Below are 17,047 nucleotides of genomic sequence, written 5' to 3' on the forward strand. Positions count from 1 at the left end.
ACCCGGAGGGAACCCACGCATTCACGGGGAGAACATGCAAACTCCACACAGAAAGATCCCGAGCCTGGATTTGAACCCAGGACTGCAAATCATTTTACATATTCAGTCAGTTTTATTTCAGTTCACATAATCACACGAGAGTCCAGTAAAATCATTCAAAAAACATTAAAGTTGGAAGAGAAAACCTGCGCTTACTTTATTAAAGGAAAAAAAACATTTTTGAAAGATTACAAGAGACTGTAATGTGACAATTAATACTTTCTTTCCTTGTGTGTGTCCCTTTCAGTGCCCGTTTGAAACCCATCAGTGTCAGTATGTACAAGTCCTCTCATGTTTGGCACTCATGTGTTTTCCTGTTTGTGATATGTTAAAAAAAATACTTGTGCAACATGGGATTAGGTGGCAACAAAAACACAATTAGGATCATTTTAAGCACCTCACATGATCAAGATAACTGTTGTCTAAAAAATAATTCTCAGAAAAATGTCCTCTTACAGTCTGGAAAACAAAAAACATAGAAAAGTTCCTCTTTAGTCCTTGTGAGTCTTCCTTTTGGGTTTGTCGTCATATGAAACACCATATTCGTTAACTCTGGTCTTGTCCACTGGGTAGAGCCTGTGTGTGAGAGACGTTAAAAACGAGTCGTTTGCATCAAGAAGAGCAACGTGTGTGACTGTGTGTTGTGTTCTTGTATTACCATCGCTGGTAGAGGTAAACGAGAAACACAACGTCGTCTCGGAAACAGGCCAATCTGTGAGACGTGGGCATGGTGATGATGAAGGCAAACACATCATCGATGAACGTGTTGAATGCCTGAAAACCATAAACAGAATTTCAAGAGAACAGTAACTTTTCCCCCCCAACAACCGGTTTGGTCTCATGAAATTTTGACCTTTTCCTCAAAAATGTAAAAACTTAATACTCAAAAATTCAGCTTTTTTTTCCCCTCGTAAAAATATTACTATGTTTTCATCATAATGCATTTAAATTCTCATTAAATTCCAATCGCGACCACGAAGGGAATAAGCGGTAGGAAATGGATGGATGGATGTTTGTCGTCATTTTAAGATGTTATTCTTGTAAAACCCTAACTTTATATAAATATTACAACATTACAAATTTCATAACTTTTTTTGCAAAAACACTTCTCTCCCATAAAAATACTATTTTATTCTACTTTTTTAAATGACTCAATTCTTTCAGAATTTAGCATTTTTATCCTTGTGATACTCTCCCCGTCAAATTCTAACTTTATTCTAATAGAAACATCAATCAATCAATGTTTATTTATATAGCACTAAATCACAAGTGTCTCAAAGGGATGACATTGCTTGTCCCTCTAATATTACTGTTTTCTGATAATATTGAAACTTAATTCCTATCAAATTAAAAAATCTTGTAATAATATTTGGACTTTGTTCAAGTTAAATTTTTTAAATCTCTATTTATGTAAATCTCAGACCTTTTATTCAACCTTTTTAAGACAATTTAACTGAAAGCAATGAAATTTTCCTCATTATATTACAACTGTATTTATTATTCATATTTTTTTTGCAACTAAAGACCCGCTAATTTAATGTAATATTCATCAAGAATGTTTCCCTGTATTCTTGCCAATATTACCACTTTTTGTCAGTAATAGTGCAGTTTTACGTTGGGAGAGTGGCCGTGCCAGCAACCTGAGGGTTCCTGGTTTAATCCCCACCTTCTACCAACCTCGTCACGTCTGTTGTGTCCTTGAGCAAGACACTTTATCCTTGCTTCTGATGGGTGGTGGTTAGGGCCTTGCATGGCAGCTCCCGCCAGCAGTGTGTGAATATGGAAATAGTGTCAAAGCGCTTGGAGTAGATAAGTGCTATACAAGGATAACCCATTTATTGAATGTAAAATGATAAGTTTTTATCACACCACTTTGAGGTAATTTTGATGAACTTATGACTATTATTTTTTTTTTTTTTAAACTTAATTTTTGTCAAATTAACATAAACCATGTGTTACTATGGCTTTACTTCCATTAGTATTAGTTTTATTTTATTTGTTAAATAAAATTTTAACTTTATCTTAGTGTCATTAGGTTTGTACTTACAGGTGTTGTATGTTACCAATTGTGTGTTTTCACCTTGTACATGAAGGCCTTCCAGGGCAGGTGGGCCACTGATTTTAACTGTTAAAAAAAATATGAAATTAATGTTTAAAATCCAGAATGCTACAAACAAATATGAGTTATGTGTAAACAGACTTTGTAGTTGACAAACAGTTGAGGAAGCATGAAGAGGAAGCCAAAGGCGTAGACACCTGCAGCGTAGCACACATGCATTATTAATATTATAATAGACATTAATGTTAAATAATGACCTTTAGCGTTATAAGGAGATCTTACCGTTCACTAAGCTGTTTATGAGCCACGAGTACCAACTGCAAGAAAAGCACAAGCAACGTCAACGAGGATGACATCATGCATTCAACCCTCAGTGTGTGAACGCACCTCTTGTATCGTAGGAATATTAGCGCGTACAAAGCTCCCCCCAAGCACAGCGGGTAGAGAAGGTACGACAGGTACTTCATAGCCTGGAAGAAAGGACACACCACCTAATTATTAGGCACTGTACAACTGGAAGTCAAACATTTTCTTACCAGAGTGTCGTACTCTTCTGTTCTTCTCTCCGACTCGTCTAGTTTGCCAAACTCCAAAGAAAAAGAAGGATAAGAAAATGTTTTCTATACGGATTTTACCCCAATGTATAATTTTGTCCACCAAGAAAAAACATCTAAGTCATCTTATGTTTGGGTCTATTATTGTATCTGTGTTAAAACCAGCAGGTGACACCAAATCACTTTTCCTTTAAGTGAGACAGAGGTTTAGTGTTTATTTTTTTAACTTGGAAAAACAAATAATAACAACAAGGTTTGTATTATATTCAACATGTATTTAATGTAACTTGCAAACAGGCAGATGATTTTTTCCAGCAGCAAAAACTATAGTTTTTCTCCTTTGGAAAAATGTGTTAAAAAAGATGGGTTAACTTATATTTTGACTTTACAAATGAACACATGCAAACCAGCAAGCGGCGGAAAAATCACTTGCCCCCCCAAAAGAGTTATAGCTTGTATTTCCACTTTTAAAAAGTGTAAAAAAGATGGGTCGTCTGATATTCAGAGTCTACGAATGTAGACGTGCAAACTTGCAGGTGGCGCCTAATAATTTTTCTCCCAAGTCAGTAAAGATTTTTTTTCCATTTAAAAAAATTCTGAAAAAAAAAGGGTTGTCTTCTTATCGGGGTCTAAATATATTTATATATGCAAATCAGCAAGTGCCGCCATATGACGTCTCTGCTGAGGGAGTCAAGAGTTTTTTTTCCTGGGGCAAAGAATTGTTTTCACTTTGAAAAAAAAAGTATTGAAAAAGATGGGTCATTATATAGCCAGCAGGTGGCGACAAATTACATCTCCGCCAAACCTTTTTTCCAGGGGCAAAGCCAGCATCATTATGCAAATCAGCAGGCTTCTCCTGGGGAAAGTCAGAGCTTTTCTTTTGGTCACATTTAGTCTTAAAATATTGTTGTCAAAGTCTTGAAAAAGTAGAGTCGTTTTATATTCGAGTCACTTCTTCCCATTCCCAGCTTTAGGTACTGTACATATTGAAACCTACCAGGAATGTTGGTTTTCCTCCTTTCCAGAACACTTGAATCTTCAGGGCCTTCTTCACTTTCCACACCTGAAACGATCGTCCAGTATTCCAAACATCCAACCATAACATATCACAGCATCTCTTAAGTCGGAACAAGGTATTTTCTTAAGGAACAAATCAATAATGTTACCGAGTGGCCGTGCGCAGCATTCAGAGAGCTCGAGTGACAAATGTGCGCTCACCTCAATAACAGAGCCGACACCGGCGGGGATGAGGACCAGCAGGCTGGTTTGCTCGTCGAACAAGTAGAGGAAGATGACGATAGTGCTGAAGCAACGCCACAACACTGCAAAAAGACATGAGTATATCGTTAATAACAACAGTACATTGCTGCAAAAACACATGCACAGAATACAAAAGTAGTAAATGAATCAAATAAATATAAATACGAGAGGGACAAGCGGTAGAAAGTGGATGGATGGACATAATTGTCATTCTGTGGTGTTGGATCATTTTAATCTTATAGCGCTAAATAAGGTATATGCTCTTCTTGTCTTGTGAACTGTTTGACCAGAGTGGCAGGTTTCATATTCCTTTCTGAAAAGCAATTTTTTGGAATAACTATTGGCTAACTAGAAATTTCATTGCGAGATTAAATGTAGTGATTTTTGTAATCCAGCAGATGCTGCCATTATGAAACAGCAACACAGTATCAGCGCAGTGTCAATACAGCCAGTGAGTGTGCCACACACTCACTGGGGTCTCATTTACCCATCACTTGTCAGTAGTCTATAACAGCCTATATTAGACGCATTCCATTATAAGTGTCTTTTTTAAGTCTGTCATAAATGTAATTATTTTGGGTGACGGTGGAAAAGACTGCATTTTATAAATCTATATTTTTTTTGTGTTCCTCACACAATATTAACTTGTATTAGTTTATTTTGGCAGCCATTTTTTTATGTGTTGTGTGCCTTTTCCAGAAATGCTTTTCTTTATGCTTCAAATTGTTTCTCAAACTTACGAGCGTTACAGTGCCACCTGTTGTTTTAGTGTGTACATGGCAGTGTTTACAGAACATGCATTAAAAACAAAACAGTGAGTGTATTTTAAAAAGAAATTCCACTGTACATATTAACAAATTTGATGTTGCCTACCTGCTTTGCTCGACATTCCCACCATGCTTTTCTTCTGTTTCCAGAAGCTGATGTCGTTCTTAAAGGCCAGGAAGTCGAAAAGGAGCTACGTACATAAACAACAAAACAAAACCCTGATTTAGATTAGCATTAATACGATCGTACATCTTGAAGACGCACATACGTGGAAAGCGGCCACAAAGAAGGTCAAAGCCAGAAAGTACAAGTTGGTGTCTGTGAAGATCCCTTTAATCTCGTCGGCGTCCTTCTCGGTGAAGCCTGCGGCCGCCGAGAAGAAGCATAAAGCGAACGGTGTGACAGGTGAAAATGCTTGGAGAGAGCGTGACATACCAAACTGCTGCAAGGAGTAGACTGCATCCTGCATGTGGATCCAGAACCTGAGTCGTCCCAGAGAGATGACATCATAGGTAATGGTCAGCGGCAGCTCCATGGTGGTCCTGTTTATCTCCTGCACAAAAACATACCCTCACTTGAAATTTTATGTGCGCTCCAAAGCAACATGTGATGCCATTACCAGCAGGTCCTTGACGCGGTTGCTGAGCTCATCAACAAACAGCAGAGGTAGATATACCATCTTCTTGCCGTTTTGGAACCTAAAACAAGCAATCTTAATCTCATCATTGTTATATTTGTTGTATTTTGTTTGTTTTTTCTCTCAGGCTTACACGCGTAGATATCGGTGCACGTCGCTTGGAAGGGATTCCCTGTCGAACACAAAGTGGTCGCCCACAATGTTGAGCGTCAGGCGGGTGCGCCAGTGGGAGACTAGCTGATCGGATGTGGCGGCTCCTCCCCCTTCTCCTGTAGGACCACCATCGCGTTGTTTCCTCTGATGCTGGGTCTCTTCTGCTGCACCCTACACGGTAAAAACAATATAGACAAGTTCTCCTGCTTTATAAAAAACAACAGAATTCCCATCATGTAGGACAACACAAATTTCTATATGATTATGCATAATTAGGCAAGGACCGGTTATTAAAGGTGACTATTTTTTTTAAATTAGTCAATCAAAACTCATCAAATAGGTGGGTTGCAATCATGTTGGCTGGAGCACACCAAGTAACTTTGTGTGGCTGAATCAGTAGAGATTGAGGTTTATTTTGTAAGGGTTAGAGGCAAATAAAAAGCAGCCATGTAAATTAAAAAAAAAAAATGGGATGGAGTGGATTTTAATACTCTTAAGAAAATATATTTCAAATAGATTAAAACCATTTATCATCACCAAGAGGTTACCAATTACTGCTACCTCACTTCACTTGACACTTACGGTATTTAGAGAAAAAAAGATTGGCAGCACATCATGTCTTTACACCTGGAGGGGTCCAAAAATTATGCATTAATCCGTGAAACACAAAAGTTGGACTCATTGGCTAAGTAACGTGTTTGATTGACGTAACGAGTAAAGTGCTGCTGTGATCGTGACGCTAATGAGAAAAAGGATGAGTTTGTTTTCAATTGATTTCCTGCTACAAATATTAGTCTTATCTACAATTCATGTCTGCAGTTCTTTTTATGATGTGAGGTTTATTTTGTCATTTAGCTGTGTATGTCCCTGTTGTTCAGCATGGATCTTTGCTAGAGATGTCAAGATATAGCATATGCTGGTGAGTCTACAAATGATGTTTTATTCATCTAGTTTAATACCATTAAGGATATTTTCTTGATGCTAACAAATACCACCAAATACGCTACAATGTGGTCATACATGTCGACTTTCCTGCACAACCACAACAAAGGTTCTAGTTTATTACAAGGACTTAACATGACGTTAGTTTATTTGCACAAGCAGGTCTTCGTAGTTAAACTTAGGCATAGCAACCCCAAAATAACAAAAAACTAATTCAATATCTTGTCCTTTCTTTCTTTATTTATTATTATTATTTTTTAATGAATTTATTAATCAATCCAACAAAACAACACATAATAATGCAATCAAATTCCTAAACCAAACCCGACCAAGCAACATTCAGAATAGCAATAAACAGAGCAATTGAGGACACACAAACATGACACGGTACAATCTAAAAGTAGTGAAACAAAAATGAATATGATCAATATTAGTAACAATTTCAAAAGAGCAGTGATTAAAAATCCCTCATTGATATTATCATTAAAAACGTTAATTAAAAAAAAAAAAATGAACAATGCATCGCATATCATAAGCTTGATAACACACTGTGTCCAATATTTTACACAAAGATATAATAAGTCATATTTTGGTTCATTTAATACTTAAAACAAATTTCAATAATGGGTCCCATATTCCAATATATGACTCATTATTATCTAAACTAAATCCATTTTTTTCTACTGATATCATCTCCATAGCTTGTGTATACCAGTCAGTATGAGTTGGACTATAAACATCTATCCATTTTTTAAATATGACCCTTTTTGTTATTATGCATATTGAAAGAAATGCATTTTTACTCTTTGATGACACGTTACTAAATTGATGGAGATCCCCAAGAATATAAGTTTGCAATGTCATTGGGAATTTTATATTAAGGAATGTGATTGCTTCTTTTGTTGTTTTCAACCATAACTCTTTTATTCTCTGACATTCCCACAATAAATGAAGAGTTCCCTCAGCTGCCCGACACTTCGTACATTACTTGCTATCTACTACACCAATTTTAAACAGCTGAGAAGATGTAAAATACAATCTATTCAATATGTTAAATTGAGTCAGCTTATCTTTAATGTTTCTAAAGGGCTTATTGGCATTTTTCCAAATATTCCATTCCATGAAGTCTCTGTCATCTAAAATGTTTAAGTCCATCATCCATTTCCGAACACATTCATCATTTGCATTTCTAGTGTGGTGTTCATTTATTATTCCATAAAATAGTTTAATTTCCTAAATGTATCTTGATTAAAAAGTGCATCTTCCAGTTCATGACTATTTAAAGACATACTATCAGAGGATATGCATTTATTTACAGCGTGTTTTAAAGAGATAAAATTAAAAAAATGATTTTTGGGAACATTATATTGATCAACTAAATCATTGAACGGTTTAAAATATTTTTTTATCAATAATATGATGAGGTTTAGTAATACCTCTGTCTTTCCATGTTGTCCATTTAACCACATTTTTATTAATTTTGATATTAGGATTGTACCAAAGTGGTTGATTTACAGATGTCATAGGGTTGATTCCTAGTATTTTCTGACACAGTTTTAGAATGTTAAAAGTGGCTTCTATTGGGCTCTGCCTCAATTCGTTAGGTATTTTTTTAATATAATATAAACTCCCCACATCAATGTCCAAATTCATTAACATATGTTTTTCTATGTTGATCCAGTCCTTATCTGCAGAAGAATGAAATAAGTGGCTTTTTTGTTCACAACCGAAGGAGATATAATAATGTAAGAAGTTAGGTAATTGTAGTTCTCCTTTATCTTGTGTACAAGACAACCTTAAGTATGAGCATCTGGCCTTCTTTCCACACCATATAAAATGTGGTATCATTGTATGTATTTTCTTAAACCAACTTTTATTAATTAGGACAGGCATCATTTTCAGTATGTAATTAACTGCTGGCAGTATACTCATTTTTACTATGTTCACCCGACCCCAAAGTGATATTTGAAGACGTGACCAGCGTTCCATTTTGGATTCTATCTTATTTTTTAAATGTTTAAGATTTAGATCTCTGCTTGTATAAAGGTTTGGTGTAACATGTAGTCCTAGATATACGATTTCTGCCTCTTTCCATTTAATTTTGGAGTTCTGAACTTGTGATTTCTTGCAGTGTTTATTAAGTGGTAATATTTCACATTTGTCCCAATTGACCTTATACCCTGATAAACAGCCGTATTCAGTGATGACATTATTGACATAGTGAAGAGAGAAGTTAACATGTGACAGGTAGAGAATTATGTCGTCACAATACATCGATAGCTTATTATACTGAGAGACAATTTTTATAGCATGAATATTATTTTCACTTCTTATTTTTGCAGCTAAGGTATCAATAACCAAATTATATAATAATCCAGATGCAGGATATCCCCGTTTTACTCCTCTTTTTAACAAAAAAGGTTCTGAAATATGATTATTGGTTTTGACTGATGCCATGGGCATTGTATAAAATTATCCCCAAATCCAAATTTACGTAATGTGCAAAACATAAATGACCAGTTTTTGCAGTCGAATGCCTTCTCCGCATCAACAGTACATACTGCTTTAGGACTAGGGAGACTTCTAGCATAGTGAATAACATTAAACGATTTCCTTGTACGGTCTGAAGATTGTCGCCCTACCATGATGCCAGTTTGGTCAGTATGAATTAACTTTCCTTTTACATTTGATAATCGTGTGGCTAAGATTTTTGCTAAGATTTTATTGTCCATATTGGCTAGGGATAAAGGACGATAATTACTGCAAATCAATGGGTCTTTATCCTTTTTATGTATTAATGAGATATGAGAAAAATTGAAGGTTGGAGAAAACAATTGTTTATTAAATGAAGATTGGTACATTTGTAATAATAGAGGAGACAAATCTTCACTGAATATTTGATAACATTCTGTATTGTAGCCATCAAGGCCAGGAGATTTATTTTTTGCAAATTAATTTATAGCTTTTTGAATTTCCATTAATTGTATAGTGATTTTTTTGTCATGCTCTGATAAGGAGGGCAGTTGTATTGCGTTTAAATATGACTGCATAGCTTCTATGCTACAATCTTTCTCGGGCTTATATAGATTTGTATAAAATTTTCTAAAGGTTTCATTGATTTGCTTGGGATAAATAGAAATACTACCATCTGAAAGTTTAATATTAGATATATGATTTCTAGTCATCTGCTTCTTTAATCTTAATGCAAGGAGCTTTCCAGCTTGCTCGCGTATTCGTGAAACTTTAATTTTTCCCTATTAGTTTTATATTCAACCTTCTCCTTTATTATTATATCATATTCCATTCTTTGTTTGCAAAGTTTGATCCATGTTACCTGATTAAACTGTTTTGACAATGTGTCCCTCAAATGTTTGATTTCATTCAATTATTCATTTTCTTCAGCACGTTGTTTTTTATTCTTAAAGCTTGCAATCCTAATAAGTTCTCCTCTTACACAACACTTAAGTGCTTCCCATATTGTGGAGATGTCAGAAACAGAATCCTGGTTATTTTTAATAAAATCTGAAATAAATTCTTTAATATGTAATTTATTTTCCTCACTTTCTAATAAAGAAATATTTATTTTCCACTGTTTGAATTGGAAAGCGACCGGAGGAAAGTTTGTGTTGATTTGAATTGGACTATGAACAGAAATAATTATTGGGTGAATTTTAGCCTGCAAGTTTTCTACAATTGCCTTAGGAACAAATAACATATCAATCAATTCTTGAAAATGACTGATGTCTGTTTGAATAAAAAGTGAAATCCTTCTCATATGGATTTAAGGTTCTCAAAATATCTATTAGGTTATGAGTTTGCATTCATTTCAGAAGAGAGAAAACTGATTTCTTGAGTTTAACAATCTTACCAGATTTATTGTTAAATTTAGATCTCCACCCATAATAATATCAGAATCAACGTAATCTGCCAATTTGAGTTCCATGTCACCAAAGAAAGAAGGTTTATCATCATTGGGTGCATATAAGTTTTCCTTTCTTTATGTTTAGTTTTGCTATCAAACACTACGAGTACAGTAGAGAATACACTCAATTGCATCAAAGAAAGTTAAACAAATCAAATGTTCAAACATTTTACAAAGCAATCGCTGCAGACACAAGCGCACGACTGTACTCCACAAGTGATATTTTTAAAAGCTGCTCCCTTCGACGCACTTTTATTTTTTCCTGACTTTATTACTTTTATGAACCACTTCTTTCAGGACTTCATGAAAGCATTTTTTTCTGCCTATTTTGATATTTTAAATCTTACTAAGAAGTGTATTTTTTAAAACAAATTATTTATGTTGTGATAGTTATTGCATCCAATTTTTTTTTTTTTAAATAAAATATTTTTGTCACTTGAGTTGCAGTTTTAGCAACAGTAGACTACATTAAGAACTACACTGTTTTGATTTACTTAGAAATAATTATGTTATTTTTTGTTATCTATTTTAAATACATATGCTCCACTTTCATAATGTTCTATTATACTGTTTCAAAATGACTGTTTAGCTCAGGGGTGTCAAACTGCTTTTTATTGAGGGCCACATAGCAATTATGGCTGCTCTCAGAGGGCCGGTAAACAGCAAATATATATGAATATAAACATTAACAGCCTTGCTACACAATTTGCATAAGAAACTGTTTTAGATTATTCTATTTTTACTAACAGCTTTGAAATTGTAAGTAAAAGTGACAAGCAGATATTAAAATATGTATTTTTTTAAAGCCCCACCCCAAAAGTTATTGGGAAATCTTACTGCAAAATCAGATCTGGCTTTGAGTTTGACATGTGGTTCAGCGGTCTATTTTTGTCTTTTCAATAAAAACATTTCAAATTGAGGCATTTTCAAGCTGCAATTATATTAGTAAACCGTGAAACTGTGACATATTTGCCTCAGGTTAACATACCGTCAGATCTCATTCCGGCCAATGCCTATACTGTATTTAATAATAGTATCTTATAAAATAACCTCAACAACAAAGGTGTTAAATGCTTGATATATAGAACACCAAAATCAAAAACTTCTGCACTAAACTGCAAAGAGAACAGAGCGTTAACTGGATGCAGCTCCTTAGAGTACAAGGTTTGGCATTCTTTGACCCGCATATTTTGTTTCTCTGCTTTAAACTGTAAATATATATATATTTTTATCGTTTAATAGCTCTATATTGCACCACATAGCATCAACAGAACCAATGTGGTAATAGCGGCAAGGAGCAAACTGCTCAGTCACCATTATACTGCTCATTGTAAACAACAGTATGCACAACTTTTACACCTAGGGCACCAATTTTAAATGCATGCAGATACAACTGTTCAACACAATTTAAATGGTAGTTTATCTTGTGGAGTTCATAAACATTTAACTGTGTCACATTTGTGCTGCATTGATCAGATCCATACCTTTGTTTGGTCCTCTCTGGATATGAGGGAGATTTCAGGTAGTTTGGGCACCATGTAGGTAGTGAGCTGAGCCACCAGGTGCACCTGGCGCGGATCCTGCCACGGAGTCACGCCGGCTTGATGGATGAACACCAGTGCATACAGCGTCCCGTTGCTGCGTGTCTTCTTAGGCAAAGACACGTTTATCATCCTGAAGAAGGATGAAAGTAATATTAAGGATGTTGGTGCATTTTGGTTAGGAGACTTGCACTGAAAAAGGTGTGCTGCAGACCTCTCAAACTTGTCTTGTACATCAAAAATCTCCTCCTTATGGATGAGGGTGTGCCCACCGTCTGCGTTGGGCTGAGAGGCAGAGTAGATGCTCATCTGACAAACACACAGATAAGATGATAGCATACAGGTCCTGGGATCACAGATTACAGCACACATTCCTTACCTGGAGCTTAGGCATTTCCGCCAGGTAAGGTGAGATGCAGTTGGCGCCATTGGGCGGGTCGCAGGGTTTGGTGTACACGATGCCGTACATCACCCAGCAGGTGTGTAGAACGTACACCACAAACACGCCCACCACCAGGGTGGTAAAGGAAGATTTTAGGAACATGGTGGCGCTCTGTGGCGTTTGTCCTCGTCTCCCCTGGCTAGCTGGAGGGCGGGGCCATGAGTCTGAGGGAGAGTTAGCATGTGTGTAAACAATAAGCATGTCAATTAATATTTGTTGAACCAGCTCATCTGGTTGAGCAAAAAAGGGAAAACATGATGTCGCTGTGTAGATTTTAAAGGCCTACTGAAACCCACTACTACCGACCACGCAGTCTGATAGTTTATATACCGTATTTCCTTGAATAGCCGCTGGGGCACTAATTTAAAACCTCTTCTCACTCCTGTGCTTATTCAAGGCATACGATAAAAGCAAGCAGGCACTAATAATTTTAAAACCTCTTCTCACCCGTGTTCTTACCAATGGCATCCAGTAAAAAATTGAGTGTGATAAAAAAAAAAACAATAATAGAAAAATTATTCTGCGGCCGCGGCCCGGTGGTTGGGGACCACTGCTTTACAACATGTCATCGCGCCCATCTTTACACCATGCTATCTGCGTGCCGACTGGACGCATGCATTTCGCTGCTTCTCATACGAGATTGCAATGCATACTTGGTCAACAGCCATACCGTTTACACTGATGGTTGTGATATAAACAACTTTAAAACTCTTACTAATATGCGCCACACTCTGTGAACCCACACCAAATACATTTCTGGAGAACATTGGCTCTGTAACACATTATAAACGCAACATAAGAATTACCCAGAATTACAATGCATCCATGACTCTTGGCTATATTATACACGCGCCCCCAACCCCGCCCACCTCAACCGACGCACCGAGAGAGGGGTGGGGGGCGGGGGGATTTGGTGCTAGCGAGTATAATATAGCCAAGAGTCATGGATGCACGGCATTCTGAGTAATTCTTATGTTGCGTTTATAATGTGTTACAGAGCCAATGTTCTCCAGAAATGTGTTTGTTATTCTTGTTTGGTTAGGGTTCACAGAGTGTGGCGCATATTAGTAAGAGTGTTAAAATTGTTTTATATCACAACCATCAGTGTGATCTGTATGGCTGTGGAACAAGACCCCTGGTTTACACAAAGTAAGAGAAAAAAAAAAACTCCTGCGGCATTTTGAAAATGACGGCAGGGGAAGCGTCACTCGTGACGTCACAAGTTTGACCCGGCGGTAAAAGTAAGCATGCGCTTATTAATTTGGGGAGCGACTTTGACCCGGCAGTAATTCAATGCAGGCGCGTATTACATGCCCGGCGGCTATTCAAGGAAATACGGTATCAATGATGAAATATAAACATGGCAACACATGCCAATACGGCCGGTTTAGTTTACTAAATTACAATTTTAAATTTCCCGCGGAGTTTCTTGTTGAAAACGTTGCGGAATGATTACGCGTGCGCGTGACGTCCCGGGTTGCAGGGGACATAGCGCAGCACCATTTGCGGCTAAAAGTCGTCTCTTTTCATCGCGCAATTAAACAGTATTCTGGACATCTGTGTTGCTGAATCTTTTGCAATTTGTTCAATTAATAATGGAGAAGTTAAAGTAGAAAGATGGAGGTGGGAAGCTTTAGCCTTTAGCCACACAAACACTGTGTTTCCTTGTTTAAAATTCCCAGAGGTGAAGCTTTACTATTGATCAGAGCAATCAAGCGAACATGGTTCCCGACCACTTGTCAACCGGCAGGTTTCGGTGAGAAAATTGTGGTAAAAAGTCGCCTCTTACCGGAAATCAGCTGAGATCAGCTGAGCTTGCGCCGTCCATGCAGCTGCCGTCGACTTCCCTCAGACACTGGCGTCAAAACACCCGTGAACACACCTCTGACTATCAGGTACTATTTAATCTCACTAAAACATTAGCAACACAATAGAAATATAAGAGATTTACCAGAATTACCCTAGTAAATGTGTCTAAAAACATCTGAATCCGTCCCACTGCAATCGCCTTTTTTAAAAAACGTTATTTATTTATTTATTCTTCTAGTCCTTCGCTATCAAGATCATCATCCAAGAATCTTTCATCCTCGCTCAAATTCTAGTCCTTCGCTATCAAGATCATCATCCAAGAATCTTTCATCCTCGCTCAAATTCTAGTCCTTCGCTATCAAGATCATCATCCAAGAATCTTTCATCCTCGCTCAAATTAAATGGGGAAATAGTCATTTTCTCGGTCCGAATAGCTCTGGCCGCTGGAGGCTCCCATTATAAACAATGTGAGGACGTGAGGAGCTGTCACGCCGAATTTCTTCCCCCCCACCCCCCCATTTACTTCCGGGATCACGTTTCCTCTTACGTCAGGAATATCCTCAAGTTAATTTGTCCGATTAATACAGACGTTTTGATAACGCTATATCATAAAAATACAGACGTTTTGTTAACGCTATATTATAAAAAATAAAAACAATTAAAAAAAGACAATTTACAAACAAAAGCTATGGGATGACGTAAGAGGAAACGTGACGCCGGAAGTAAATGGGGGGGCTCTTTAATTTTTTTTTATAATATAGCGTTAACAAAACGTCTGTATTTTTATTATATAGCGTTGTATTTTCATAATATAGCGTTAACAAAACGTCTGTATTAATCGGACAAATTAACTTGAGGATATTCCTGACGTAAGAGGAAACATGACACCGGAAGTAAATGGGGGGTTAGGCTTTTGTAAGGGGGAAGAAATTTGGCGTGACAGAGCCCTTACTCTTGTGACGTCAGCGACTTCCAGTAGAGGCAAGGCTTTTTAATCAGCACCAAAAGTTGCGAACTTTATCGTCGATGTTCTCTACTAAATCCTTTCAGCAAAAATATGGCAATATCGCAAAATGATCAAGTATGACACATAGAATGGACCTGCTATCCCCATATAAATAAGAAAATCTCATTTCAGTAGGCCTTTAAACAAGCTTCTAACTACAACATTTTACATATTTTCTCTGTTTGATGATATGTTTAAACACTCACTCAATCACAAAATTAGGTGCAGTTTTAAACACGGCTTCCGTAGAGCATGACTATATAGTCCAAAGGCATTGTATATGTGTATAAGCATGTCTGGTAACATGTTTTGGAGACAATAACGCCGTTAAGTAAGCACACTAACCGGTTTAGGAAGTAGAAGGCTGTCAGTGAGCGGATACTCGTAGCGCTTGCATGAGTTAGCGAGTCAACACACGGCGGTTTCCCACCGGTTCAATCACCTCGAGGACATTGTCTTTTTCTTTAAATCCCGCCGCAGCACCTCAAATGGGAACATGCGTCACACACGAATCACCCCCACGCCCGTCGTTCCATTCAGGGGAGAAAAGTCAGTCCTATATAGAGAGAAATGGATGGCAAAATAAAGGGTGAGGTGGATTTACGCTACTTCCGGTATCTACTTCCTGGTTTGGCTCATTGGTTTATCTTGCTAACGCGAGAAAAGGCGAGACTAAGAGTGGCGTCAACGTTACAGTCGGTGGTCTCAGCAGGTGATTCTGTTTCAGCCAGCGTAACTGTTAAAACTCAAACTAAAATTCAGTTTGCAGAACGAGCTTCAGTGTTCTCACGGCAGGTGGGCGAATTCTATGTTTTGAATGTTTAGGTCTATATATGTCAATATATTTAATCGGTAAAAACACACGTTGTGTAAGTTCCTTAATAATACAGTATGCAGAATGAGCTTCGGCGTTCTCACGGCAGATGGGCAAATTCTATGTTTTGAATATTTAGGTGTATATATTTCATTTGTTAACAAACACGTTGTGTAAGTTCCTTAATAAATTCGCCCAAAATGACTCCTCTGTAAACTTTTCATTAGCTACCCTCTACTATACTACTTTAGTAATACGTAAGTCGTTATCGTTTCCAATAATTTCACAACATCAAAATGCCGTGACCCGGATTCGAACCGGGGTTGCTGCGACCACAACGCAGAGTACTAACCACTATACGATCACGGCTGACAACCTACGGTGGCACAGTTGACTTCTGGTGGAAACTACAACGTCGTCACCAAGCAACAAGTGACAACTTGGTCTAGGTCTATATACTTCAATATATTTAATTAGTAAAAAACACACGTTGTGTAAGTTCCTTAATAATACAGTATACAGAACGAGCTTCGGCGTTCTCAAGGCAGATGGGAAAATTCTATGTTTTGTATATTTAGGTGTATATATTTCATTTGTTAACAAACTCGCCCAAAATGACCCTTCTGTAAACTTTTCATTAGCTACCCTCTACTATAATACTTTAGTAATACGTAAATCGTTATCGTTTTCAATAATTTCACAACATTAAAAAGCTGTGACTGAGATTTGAATCGGGTTGCTGCGGCCACAACGCAGAGTACTAACCACTATACGATCACGGCTTACAACCTACGGTGGCACAGTTGGCTTCTGGTGGAAACTGCTACGTCGTCACCAAGCAACAAGTGACAACTTGGTCTAGGTCTATATACTTTAATATATTTAATTAGTAAAAAACACACGTTGTGTAAGTTCCTTAATGATACAGTATACAGAACGAGCTTCGGCGTTCTCAAGGCAGATGGGAAAATTCTATGTTTTGTATATTTAGGTGTATATATTTCATTTGTTAACAAACTCGCCCAAAATGACCCTTCTGTAAACTTTTCATTAGCTACCCTCTACTATAATACTTTAGTAATACGTAAATCGTTATCGTTT

The 17,047-nt window shown here is 37.1% G+C and overlaps 1 protein-coding gene and 1 non-coding gene across 4 annotated transcripts; both read right to left on the reverse strand.

The window, feature by feature from the left end:
* Positions 1-171: 171 nt before the first annotated feature.
* clptm1l (CLPTM1 like) lies at positions 172-15,772 on the reverse strand. Of its 3 annotated transcripts, XM_061908572.1 has the most exons (19): positions 15,478-15,772; positions 14,107-14,172; positions 12,255-12,481; positions 12,090-12,184; positions 11,819-12,008; positions 5,451-5,641; positions 5,300-5,378; positions 5,116-5,233; positions 4,949-5,043; positions 4,786-4,870; positions 3,871-3,974; positions 3,650-3,715; positions 2,635-2,685; positions 2,486-2,568; positions 2,381-2,415; positions 2,240-2,295; positions 2,120-2,164; positions 698-813; positions 172-615 (listed from the first exon to the last, which is right to left on the reverse strand). In XM_061908572.1, exons 3-19 carry the CDS (start codon positions 12,417-12,419, stop codon positions 531-533), a joined length of 1,659 nt encoding a protein of 552 aa, XP_061764556.1. In that variant the 5' UTR covers positions 12,420-12,481; positions 14,107-14,172; positions 15,478-15,772; the 3' UTR covers positions 172-530. The 3 variants fall into 3 exon arrangements, with proteins under 3 accessions (XP_061764556.1, XP_061764557.1, XP_061764555.1); XM_061908573.1 differs by lacking the exon at positions 14,107-14,172 and having other exon boundaries at positions 15,575-15,772; XM_061908571.1 differs by lacking the exon at positions 14,107-14,172.
* Positions 15,773-16,243: 471 nt separating this feature from the next.
* trnah-gug (transfer RNA histidin (anticodon GUG)) lies at positions 16,244-16,315 on the reverse strand. Its single transcript has one exon. It is a non-coding gene; the product is annotated as a tRNA-His (tRNA).
* Between the last annotated feature and the right edge of the window lie 732 nt (positions 16,316-17,047).

The sequence above is a fragment of the Nerophis ophidion genome, linkage group LG08, assembly GCF_033978795.1.
Source record: "Nerophis ophidion isolate RoL-2023_Sa linkage group LG08, RoL_Noph_v1.0, whole genome shotgun sequence".
NCBI lineage: Eukaryota > Metazoa > Chordata > Actinopteri > Syngnathiformes > Syngnathidae > Nerophis > Nerophis ophidion.